This window comes from Elephantulus edwardii, unplaced genomic scaffold (genome assembly GCF_000299155.1).
Source record: "Elephantulus edwardii isolate Elephantulus edwardi_28Jun2011 unplaced genomic scaffold, EleEdw1.0 scaffold00006, whole genome shotgun sequence".
Lineage (NCBI taxonomy): Eukaryota > Metazoa > Chordata > Mammalia > Macroscelidea > Macroscelididae > Elephantulus > Elephantulus edwardii.
In genome coordinates, this window is record NW_006399756.1 from 9002990 (window position 1) to 9015012 (window position 12023).

General features: G+C 47.9%; 1 protein-coding gene across 1 annotated transcript in view; it reads right to left on the reverse strand.

The window, feature by feature from the left end:
- Positions 1 to 317: 317 nt before the first annotated feature.
- BTBD16 (BTB (POZ) domain containing 16) overlaps positions 318 to 12023 on the reverse strand; it is a 58071-nt gene continuing 46365 nt past the window's right edge. Inside the window, 7 exon segments of the mRNA XM_006880145.1 lie at positions 318 to 386; positions 1764 to 1952; positions 4962 to 5060; positions 6014 to 6091; positions 8428 to 8510; positions 11276 to 11358; positions 11912 to 11920. Of these exon segments, the coding sequence (XP_006880207.1) occupies positions 318 to 386; positions 1764 to 1952; positions 4962 to 5060; positions 6014 to 6091; positions 8428 to 8510; positions 11276 to 11358; positions 11912 to 11920 (610 nt within the window).

The window sequence follows — 12023 nt, forward strand, 5'->3', positions numbered from 1 at the left end:
GTGAGGCCTGGCGTGCTCTGCAGCTGACAAATGCATCATGGAAAGGGGAACCCTGTTCGGGTATGATGCTGCTGAGGGGCCCTCCTGCTGGTACAGGTTAGGACAGGACTCGGGGTGCTGTGGGATAAATGACAACACAAGGACTCACAGTCATGGCCCCAAGGACACCTACGTGGGAAGAAATTACAGAAAGACCTTGGCCAATCGTAACACTTAGTCAGACATGCAAATGTTCCCCTTAAGGTCATTTTATTGTCTTTTATGGAGACTGATGGAAGAAGGAAACAATCTTAGAGATTCCTCGGGATCTGACATTCTCAGGATTCTGGGAAAAGGAGAGAAAAGCTTGCGTAGATTGGTAGGTCCTTAGTTTGAACCTTCAAGGTCTGCAAGGAAAAAAAAAAGAGAGCCAATGGGGACTTTGTAACAGACGCCACTGCCCCCTAGAGGTGGTGAGGCATAGACCACATGGGTGGACAAGGGGATGACGGTGCCCGCTGGCCGCAGAGAAGACCCCTCCAGGGGTGGGCAGTTTGAAAAAGAATTGAAGTGTAACTTACTTCAGTAAAAGGCCCTGGAGGCATAATACATTTATTTAGCTGTGGTCTGATAGCTAACTGAGACGCCTGCAGTTCGAATCCACCATCTGTTCCCAGTGGGACAGATGGACAGTCCCATCAAGATTTACAGCTTTGGAAATCCAATGGAGGGTTGCCAAGGGCCAGGGTCAATTTCCCTGCAAGGGCTTGGCTATGTCAATGGATTTTCACAGAGGACACACCCACATGGCCACCACACTGAATGATGTTGTTGATTGCCTTTGAGTCGAGCATGATTCATAGTAACCCTTATGAACAAAAGGCCTGAAGCTCCTGTACAACTATTGACATTTATCAAAGTTCATAGAGTTTCCGGAGGCATGTTGTTTAGGAATTGGATACCATTCCTGCTTTCAAGGTAATAAGCAACCCTGTATCTTAAAAAATGTCGTGTTCCCTCCTGGCCAGTGCCCCGGCCTCCCCTGAGCACCACAGAGTAACTGCTCCTCCAGCCTCTAACACCATGAAAGGAACCTGGATGTCGTGAAAACTCCCAGCTCCTCAACCCACCTGAGCATGTGATCACATGATTTGGGGAACCGGTAAAGGCCTGGGTGGTTTTGAGGTGCAGTCTGGGCTGAGAATTGCCTGCTGGCTTGAGGCCAATCTCATCCTCACGGAAGGGGAGAGTCATGGATGGAATTCACAGCTCAGACAGCTATCGCCAGCCCCGCAGACTCTGTCAGTGCTGTCAGATTTTTCTGGAAAGCTGCTTTCAGAAATTAGCTGGACAGTTCAGCTGCCTGGAGGCTGGCACTGCCCACTGTGGGAGGCTGGGCTGGGGCCTCCAGTTAAGCCAGAGGGAGGTAGGTAGGCGTAGGCAGTAGATTCGGTGCACTTGAGGGGGTGTCATGGGCTCTGGTGGCATTAAGAAAGCCTGCCCCTCTGCTAGACCCTTTCCCTGGCCCTAACTACCTTCTGATGTTTCTCAGCTGAATCTGAGGGACCCATGGAAGGCTGTCTGGGCTGGGTTATGGGTATTCATAGCCCTGGCTTTTCATTCTAGAAGGTTCTAAATCATCAGTGGAGGTGGGACAATCACTGAGAGTCTGAGCAAGCTACCTGGATGCCTCCCTAGAGATCTAAGTCCCGTAGTCCTGGAGGGGAAAGGAGAGCGAAGAGGAAACAGGGATGACAGAGGATGAAGGAGGAGGACACACGCACTTGGCTCTTGCAGGACTGTTTGGCCAGCCCGAACTTCTGTATGATCTGGTTGGTCTTGAACTCCTGCTGCTTGCCGTCCGCCAGGGTCTGGGCTCTGATCTCGTACTTCACCAGGCGCTCAGCTCTCGGACTCACTGGGTAGTGCTTGTAGATCTTCGAGTCGGACTCCAAGTCCGCATGCCTGATTCTCTGCAGAGAGAGGAGTCCTTTCAGCTGGAAATGCAACGGATAGTCATACGAGCAGGGACTCAATTCCATAAGCGGAACTGAGTCCCTGGCCATATGACCCTCAACGTGTGACGTGTGCAGAGCAAGAGGACATCTCCCAGAGGTCCCATTTCCTGGGTCACAGCCACAAGGTGCCACTTGAACCCTCTCCATACCCAGACCACTGGACAATGGGCTAAGATTTGTGTGTGTCTCCCCTCACCCCCACTCCCACCACACACACATACACAAATGCTAGTAAATCAAGCTATAGCCCTGGGCACACAACTCCTAACCAAAAAGTCAGCAGTCCAAACCCAGCAGCTGCTTTGTGGGAGAAAGAGGTGGCAATCCGCTTTCATCAAGATTACAGATTTGGAAATACTGTGGCCAGTTCTCCTCGGTGCTTTGGGTCACTCTGAGTCAGAATCACCTCGGTGGGGGTAAACCAACACAGTATTCATCTGAGCTTGCTGATACCTGTTACCAGCTCGTTCATCCAGATTGTGTAGGAAGCTTATAGCACGCCTGAGTCGCTGAAGCCCAAGAAACAGGCCCAAGGGATGGGGGGAGTTCCTCAAGGCCTGTGGTGAGGTGGTGGGAATGCTGACCGGAAACGCTGTTTCTTCGTTCAACATCCATTCACACATCCACTTGGCCAGCCCTGCAGCCGGTTAGCGCTGCCTTCTTGCTGGAGGCAGAGTGGCTAAGTCCCAGCCTGCCAGCCTAAGGGGGCTCTCGCCCGCCACCACTCGGCAGGAAAGATGTGGCCGCCTGCTTCTCCAGGGTACACTCCTAGAAACACTGCGGGCAGTTCAACCCTGTCCTGGGGGACCACAGGGAGTCAGAACTGACTTGACAAACACAAGAGCAAATCGTATTGACTCCTCACCAACTCTGTCCTGCCCCATGCTTGCCCTGAGGGGTCAGTGGGTAAGAGTTCAGCTGGCTGAGAGGTCAGGAGCAGACCCCAGCTGCTTCATGGGTGAGAGGTCAGGAGCAGACCCCAGCTCCTTCATGGGAGGTGCAGCGGTGAGCTTCCATAAAGACTTGCAGCCCTGGAGCCAGCGGGGCCAGGCCAACTCTGCCCTGCTGGGCAGCTGTGCCAGAGTCAGTTCAATGGCAGTGTGATGTTCCAGAGACTGTGCTTGGCAGTGCCAATACAAACACTATATGGTTAACAAAATTACTAAGATAGAGATTCACAAGGAGCATTCGATCTTAGAGGAGAGAGACCTTCAAGCAAGCCCCGAGGAGACACACAAGTTCACGGTCAGTTCTCTTCACCCTCATCATCATCCTCCACAGTTTTATGTGTCAGGCCCTGCTCCCAGGCCCTTGTGTAAATTAATACTCTAATACCACAGCCAATATGGATTGAGCCTCAATGTCAAGAAGACAAAGATTCTCACCACTGGACCAATTGGCAGCATCAGGATGGATGGTGAAGAGATTGAGATTGTTCACAGCTTTAGTTTGCTTGGTTCCACAGTCAACAGTCTTGGCACCAGCAGCCAGGAAATTAAAAGGTGCATTGCCATGGGAAAGTCTTCTGTTAGGGACCTCTCTAAAGTACTCAAGAGCAATGGTGTCTCTCTAGAGACTAAGGTGAGTCTGATATAGGCCATGCTCTTCACAATCACTTGTTATGCATCAGAGAGTTGAACAATGACCAAGGAGGATAGAAGGAGAATTGATGCCTTCGAGCTGTGGTGCTGGAGAAGAGTATTGAGAATACCATGGACTGCTAGGAAAACAAACAGATTTGTCCTGGAAAGGGTTAAGCGGGTGGCTCCTTGGAGGCAAGGATTCTGAGGCTCCGTCTAACATACTTTGGACATGTTGTGAGGAGAGATCGGACCTTGGAGAGGGACATCATGCTTGGGAGGGTGGAGGGACAGCACAGGAGACGAAGGCCCTCTATGAGGTAGATTGATTCAGTGACTGGGATAGTCAGGATGGGAGTGTCAGAGACAGTGTGATTGGCACAGGACAGAGCGGAGTTTAGGGCTGTTGTACGTAGGGGTCGCTATGAGTCTCAAGTGACTTGATGGCACATAACAACAACAACAAATACTACCGCCCAGTGAGACGGCTCTATCCTATTACTCCATCACACAGATGAGAGGCCAACACAGGAAACACCAGGATCACTAAGGTCACGCCCAGGTCTTCTGGTCAACACCTTCATGTCCGCCGAACGTCTGGTAGAACCACTGGAAGAGGCCCTCCCTGTTGACTTCTGCTCTGCTGTCCTGTCCATCACACTACACATGTTCAATTACCTAGTTAGTGAGGTAAGCATGCATTCAGCCGTGCTCGCTTACTAATCTGCAGTGAACACATTGTTTTCAGCACAAGGAAGATTCTGCTTCTGGGTATGGTGGTGTCTGTCTTCTCCCAGCCCACAGCCACTGCCTACAGAGTCAAGCCTTCTTTACTCTGTCAGGGACAGGACATCTAGCATCAAGCATCAAGGCAAGCACGGGCTGACTGTGGGTACTTGTTAGGATGTAGGGAATCCCACTGCGAAACTGCTGACTACGGATTAGCAGGGAAACACGACTCAGCCCACGCTTCCCTTTCTCATGGGTGAGCCGTGATGGGCATTACCTGACACTCTAAGCAAACCCGTGCTCCTTCTTACCTGTTGGGCAGGATTCAGCATCCTTATATTCAAAAGAGGATTAGTTATCAGGTCGGAATTGCAAAAGAATTGAGACCAAGATGCAAGTCTGAAGACTTGGATTTAACCCCAGCATTACAAGAAGAAGCCATCTGAACAGGAAGACCCAGCTTCGAGAGTCTCTTCTGCGAACCGGGTCAGATACACCTGCCTCCTGAGGTGGTTGCAGGAATGCAATGACGTTAAATGATAGAGTTTGGTTTACAACAGGGTCCACACTAATCACTAACTGATGACTAGTTAACTAACAGTAACTCACTATTCATTGACCCTGATGCACAGGGCTCACATTCTGCACGTCTTACCCGCATGTAGAAACTGTAAGAGCTGGCGCCATGCTTGATTCCCTTGAGCTCAAAGAAGAACCCATACAAAGCTATCGTTTCTGAAAGAACTGCAGATTCCTAAATTGTGAAAGACAGAGGGAGAGATGATAAATTCCAAATTCAGAGGCAGGAGACAGCAAATGCTAGTGACAACTGTTGAAGTGACCAGGGAAAATGGGAACTGTTATTGAACAATAAAGGGTTAATCTTGTTCAAAGAAAGGTGCGCTCTGAGCCCTTGGAGTGATCTATCTGATCAAAGGGGTTTTGTTTACGTGGACTTCTCAGGCAATGGTCTAGACTAACAATAATGGCAGCAACCCTGAGTTACGCAGTAACAGCTTGACCTTGGCTGGAGACTAACGTCAGTCAAGTGAGTGGTCAGTTGTTTTCACATGACCATCCCCTATCACTGGACACTGAGGCTCAGGCACACTTCCCCTTTCTGCTGTACCTTGTGGGCACTGTCATACACCATGGCTGGGAGAAGTGCGTGCTGCCCACGATTCCAGGGGAGACGATGCAGGAAGCTCACGCCTGGTCTCTCCTGGACCCTGCCCTGTGTCCTGTGCGTCTCCTTCCCTTTACTGACTTCAGTCTGTGACCTCTCACTGCCATAAACTATAAGTAATAATTTCAGGAGTCCTTCTAGTAAAATCCCTGAACTGAGAGTGGTCTTGAGGATTTTCTGACCCAAAATTCCAGCGGGGAATTTGGGATCATCATAACCAGATTACAGATCATCTTGTCTAGAATCCACCTTTAAAAAGAAATTGGACTTTTCTTAAATGCATAAAATGATTTCAAGATGGGGAAGGCCCCCACATCTGTGTAAGATGTGTAACCCCTCCAGCCAAGCCTCATCTAATGAATTCTGTCTCTAGGAGCTGTGGGAGTACAGAGAAGACACCCACAGTTGCTTCTTTCTCCTGAGCTCCCTCCCGGAGGTAGGAAGTGATGGGCAGCCGCGAACAGAGGCCCTTAACCAGCAAGGGAAGGGGCGTTCCTTCCATCTGGTCCGGTTCTCCACACCTGGGTGAAGATCAGCCCGAAGCGCACAGCCTGGGTGGTGAAGTCCTTTAGGTAGACCATGTCACCCCCGTTTTCAAGCTGAAAGAGAAACACACACAATTCACCCATAGCCTGGTCTCCTGGGGATGGACAGCCCCCCATCCTTATGTCCTTGTTGGCTCTCGGATCCTGCACATCCCCTCCTCCCCAAAAGCTGGTTCTCTCACGGACTTCTACCCTGACACTCACTTGGCCACATGTGTTTACTGAAAACCAACTACACGTTGCATACCGGGCTGAGCGCCTCCAAGCCTCCCACTGGGAAAGTGCCCTTAAAGTCAAGAGCATGGACAGGAGATTGTTGGTGGGAGGGTGCACTGTGGGGAGGGGAGGGACGCAGAGCCAGGAGGATGGGTGACAGGTCAAAGCAGAGAGCTGGGCAGAGTAGGATCAGAAAAGCATAGAAAGGGAGGCAGTCATCTTCTGGAGGTGGCCAGACACAGACTGTCCTCTCTGGTCACCACCACCTTGCTCTGACCTTCATCCACCAGAGAATCCCTGGTCCGTGGAGTCATTATCTGCAGGCAGTTGTGGCCACAGTGGTTGGCACAAAACAATAGGTGTTTGTTGAGCTGACTTAAATTTTAACCAGTGACTCATAAACCTCCAGACGTCAAACACTCCCTGCTACATCTTTACGATGGTAGCATTGGAACCACAAAAAGACTGAGACAGAAGACTGCATGCAGTCTGCACCAACGGTATACAAAGTGGAGAAACGCGACATGGAAAAACTGTCATCTTTGCTAGGAAGCGTGGAAATGCATGTCAAGAAGGGGACGCCACTGTTCTCTTCTCAAAGAGCCGAAATAGGGGGAAATGAAAGTGCCAAAGACTGGTGCCAACGTGCAGAATGCGACTCTCCCAGTGCAGGAAACAGCCCCCACTATGTCACTCCGCACCAAAAACAAAGTGCACATTCTCTTTGTGTAAGACTCACTACTCTTGAGAAACCCCAATAAGAAAGTTATTCCAAATACAGCCACTCTTCCTGCTACTGTACTGCACCATGTGGTGTTTCACAGAGAGTGTCTGGGTGGTTTTTGGTTGTTTTTAGTTTTGTTGGGTGTTGTTTTAGGTAACATGTACCTGTTTGTATTTTTTTTTCTTACTAATTTTAGCTAAAGTTTACAGAGACTTGGGGTTTCCAGTCATTCACTGTTGCATGAGTGTCTGTTTTGACAAACTGAAGGTTGGTGGCAACCCTGTGCCAGGCGAGACTATCAGCGTCATTTCCCCAACAGCTCATTTGGCATCTCTGTGTCATATTTCGGTCATTCTCTCAGTGTCCAAAGTCTCGATAATGCTCCTGCATACTCACTAGGATGATAGTACGAACATTTCTTTGCACAAGGAAACAGAAAAATAAATAAATATATATATATACACACACATAGAGGGTGTTACTGTGTATTGGCTTTACTGCAGTGGGTCTGGAACCCAATCTACAGTATCTCCAAGGTCTGCCTGGATGGTAAAAGAAATCATTATGTGCAAATAAGTTCACTATCACGTCATCTGGAGCAGTTAGTAATTAGAAAGATCCTGAACTTCCTACAGTAGAGGAAGGACAAAGTGACACTGGTTATAAGTCAGTCTCTTAGTGGAAATAGATTATAATAATCAGACAGCACTAGGAAGTGTGTTAGACTAAGGGCAACACCACACACACCCCCTGAAAGGCTATGAATACAATGAGATGTCACTAGTGGCTGTCTTTGGGTGGTGGGTCTGAGGGGGACTCCCTTATCCCCTTTCTTCAATATTTCTGCACTTCCAAAATATGAAATTTACTGCACTGAAACAGATGAGGGAGTGAATAATTTAAAAGCGATATATGATAGGGTATTATGGTTATCACAAGAGTCCACAATTAAGGTTGCATAGTGAAATGTACTTGGGGCGGCGGGAGTGGTGTGGGGGGATTGTGTCCCATGGAGGGAGTGTTTCTTTTACTTTTGAAAGAGAGGAGCGAACTGGGGAGGGTGGGGAGGGAGAGCTGGTCAGGGAGAAAAGTGCAGCAATGATTGAATGGAAATCCAAAATCTCTATAAAGCTCATTAAAATTATTAGAAAAAAATAAAGCTTAAGAAGAAAAAACAAAACAAAAAGTAGATACTACCTCTGTGTTTGTCAGGGGACTCAATATTGGTGGGATGGGCACTCCCCTAGACCCATTTGATAAGTCCCTGGAGATCCTGGGTTCCAGGACAAGGTCCTCTTTCTCCTCCTTTGCCCAGTCGTCCCATTTCCCCCACAGCATATGTCCTGACACTGAAGACCCAGAAGTGTCAAATGAAAACCACAGCCAGCAGAAGCAACGTCAGAAAGGTGATGAATCTGGAGCCTCGCTTCTCTCTGCCCCGGGCACTCACTGCATGGTAGTGGTTTGCCGCGATCCGGAACACCCAGGACTCCGGGAAGAAGTTCATGTGCTTTATCTCCTCCAGATCCTTGCCTTGGGAGACACACGAGGAGAATGTGGGCTTTATTCATAACAGAGCTTCAACAATCACATTTACAGAAGAAAAAGGAGAAAGTCAGGAACAGAGAAGTGGAAGGAAAAGTGTGGGTTTAACGTGGGAGTTGATTGATACAAGACAAAGCCCCACAGAAACACGGTGACTGGGTTCAGAGCCAATTCCTTTCATGCTCCGAATTGTTCTCTTTTAAAACTGCAGACACTATTGTGAACAAAGCCACAATAAACATGGGTGTGCATGTATCTGTTTGGGTGGCAGTTATGGTTTCTTTAGAGTATATTCCCAGTAGTGGAATTGCTGGTTCATATGGTATTTCTATTTGCAACTTTTTGAGAAAGCGCCATACAGCCTTCTATAGTGGTCGCATCATTTTACACTCCCACCAACAGTGAATAAGGGTTCCAGTTTCTCCACAACCTTGCCAGCATTTGTTGTTTGCTGTTCTGTTACATTTTGCTATTCTGACTGGGGTGAGATGATATCTCATAGTTGTTTGGATTTACATCTCTTTTAGAGCTAAGGATTTTGAATATTTCTTCATGTGTTTGTTTACCATCTGAAAGTTTTCTTTAGTGAGGTGTCTGTTCATATCCTGCGTGGAGTCCAGAACGAAGGTTGCATAGTGGAGTGGACTTAGGGGGAGGGATTGAATAACAATTAAAGACTTTTTTTTCCTTTTACTTTACAAAGAGAAAAACAGATTGGGGGAGGGGTGGGCAGGGAGAAAAATGCAAAACTGAATGAATGGAAATCCAAAGTTTCTGTAAACTTTCATTAGAATAAATTAAAAACCCCCCAAACAAACAAACTATAAAACTGCAGACACACAACTTGGAAATGGATGAAGGTGATTCAGTATACCACAGTGGGTGTAATTAATGTCATTGAATTGAGGACGTAAAAATGACTTAAAATAGCAATATCTTATTAAATGCACTTTGCCACAATAAAAATAAATATGCATCTAAACTTCTAGTGGCATGAATGAATGAATCCATTCCAAGTTGGGTCTTTTCTATACTCGCTGCTGTTGTTATATATTGTAGAGACCCATCGTTGACCCTCCATTGGGTTTTCAGAGGCAGTTAATCACGTGGGAGGAGACTGCCCTTCCTTCTCCATATTACAAATTAATATTTTTCGTTATAATACTCCACTTTGAGAGAGAAGACGCACAATAGTCCTGCAAGAAGATCTCACTATATAGAGGGATCCCTGGAGGGTATTTATGAACTTCTCACTCAAAGAGAAGCGATTGATAACCCTCAAAAACTTGTTATGCATCAGAGAGTAGGACAATGACCAAGGAGGATAGAAGGGGAATTGATGCCTTCGAGCTGTGGTGCTGGAGAAGAGTATTGAATGTACCATGGACTGCAAAGTAAACAAACAGATTCATCCTGGAGAGGGTTAAACCAGGCTGCTCCTTGGAGGCAAGGATTCTGAGGCTCCGTCTAACACACTTTGGACATGTTGTAAGGAGGGACTGGTCCTTGGAGAGGGCTATCATGCTTGGGAGAGTGGAGGGACGGCGCAGGAGGGGAAGGCCCTCTATGAGGTGGGTTGATTCAGTGACTGGGATAATTGGGATGGGAGTGTCAGAGACAGTGCGATTGGCACAGGACAGAATGGAGTTTAGGGCTGTTGTACACAGGGTCACTATGAGTTGCAAGTGCAAGCGACTCGACGGCACATAACAACAACAACAACATTAATAAGATAAAGGAATACGATGCACAATGCACATTCATCTAATTTTTATTTCTTTCTTATGTGGCAAAATGATAATTGCTTCTGTTCTCCTTTTTCCCCCCTCTCCAGGAAGCCACAGGAGTGGCTAAGATATGTGGAACTCAAATGGAGCATTAAAGAACACACAACTCCAAGCCCACTACTTCCTGGCTACAGGTCCTGTCTGGAAAGGAAGGTGTGAGATTGGAAAGTTGGAATGTCTGAAACTAACTTGGGGCGGGCTTGAGGGGGGAGCGGGGTCCTAGTGCCCTTGACCATCCTGGCTTCCAGACCGATTGAACAAGTCAGACTCACTGGATACCCAAAATGACTTTGAAAAATGCCTCCAATATCCTTGCAGACACTAAGATGTCCGGGATGGCCTTCTGAGATGTCCCAATATTCCCTTTCCAGATCAAAGCTCCCTTTCCAGGAAACAGAAAATATATATATATACTTAGAGTGTGTTATTGTGTATTGGCTTTATTGCAGTGGGTCTGGAACCCAGTCTACAGTATCTCCAAGGTCTGCCTGGATGGTAAAAGAAATCATTATGTGCAAACAAGTTCACTACCATGTCATCTGGAGCAGTTAGTAATTAGAAAGATCTTGAACTTCCTACAGTAGAGGAGGGACAAAGTGACACTGGTTATAAGCCAGTCTCTTGGTGGAAAGAGATCATAATAATCATAGACAGCACTAGGAAGCTAGTTCAGAGCACGAGACTGAAGGCGCACAGCCCGTGTCAGCACGGCTGAGCCTGACTTCTCTCTCGCACTGCAGCTCTGTTCTGCTTCTCATTACACGCAGCACCATGGGTCAGGGAAAACCCTGCCTACTCCCACTCTACAGACAAGAAAACTGAGGCCAAGAGGCTAAGCAACTTTTCTAACACCCACGGCTGGGAAGGGGCAGCTCTGCACTCATTTCTTTTGGAGAAACATCTGGTGGGGCCCACCTGGGACAGGCTGTGTGGTGAGGTCACACTTGTACACAGACTAGGACTCACCTTTGGTGATGCTGTGCAGACGTACGCAGAGGAAGAGTGGCATCAAGTTCATTCTCATGTCGATGTCCAGTAGGATGCACGTCCTGGTAAAGTTTGGCGGAGGCATTGAGGAGGAAATGGCTTCTGAAAACGCCCGTGTGACTTTCCCCACGGAGTTCCTGTGCGGTGCAAATGGTTAGTATGTTAATCCTGTTAATCCCAGGGTTGGTATTTCAAGTACACTCGTAAGAAAGGCCTGATGATCTGTTGAAACCCCCACACCCTCCTGAAAAAAAAAATCCCAACACTAAAGTCAGACATTGAAATTCCCAGGGAGCACAGCTGCACCCCGACACAGATGGGTCACCGTGAGTTGAGACTGACTCAGTGGTGACTAGTAGGTAAGCCAATGAGAGCCAGGGAGACGAGGGCCTTCAGCAGCTGAGGGTGGAGGGCACAGCTTTCTCGGGGTGCACTGGGTACATGGAAGTGCAGGACGGCTTAGGTAACTGTGGAGTCCAACCCCCCAAATTATAATAGGACAAACTCTTGCTCTCTGCTGTGCACCCAGTACACAGGAGATGACAGCTGGGAACAAAAGTTACTTTATCAAGGATTTGAGCTTGTGTCTTCTCACTCGAGTCTCCTAGAGTCCACTGGGGTCAACTGGGAAACAAACATCAGCTTCATTTTTCAGATGGAGGAACAGGTGCAGCCCAGACTTGAACCCAGGACTTCTGAGCCAGTAAAAGATGTTTGCTCATGGGAT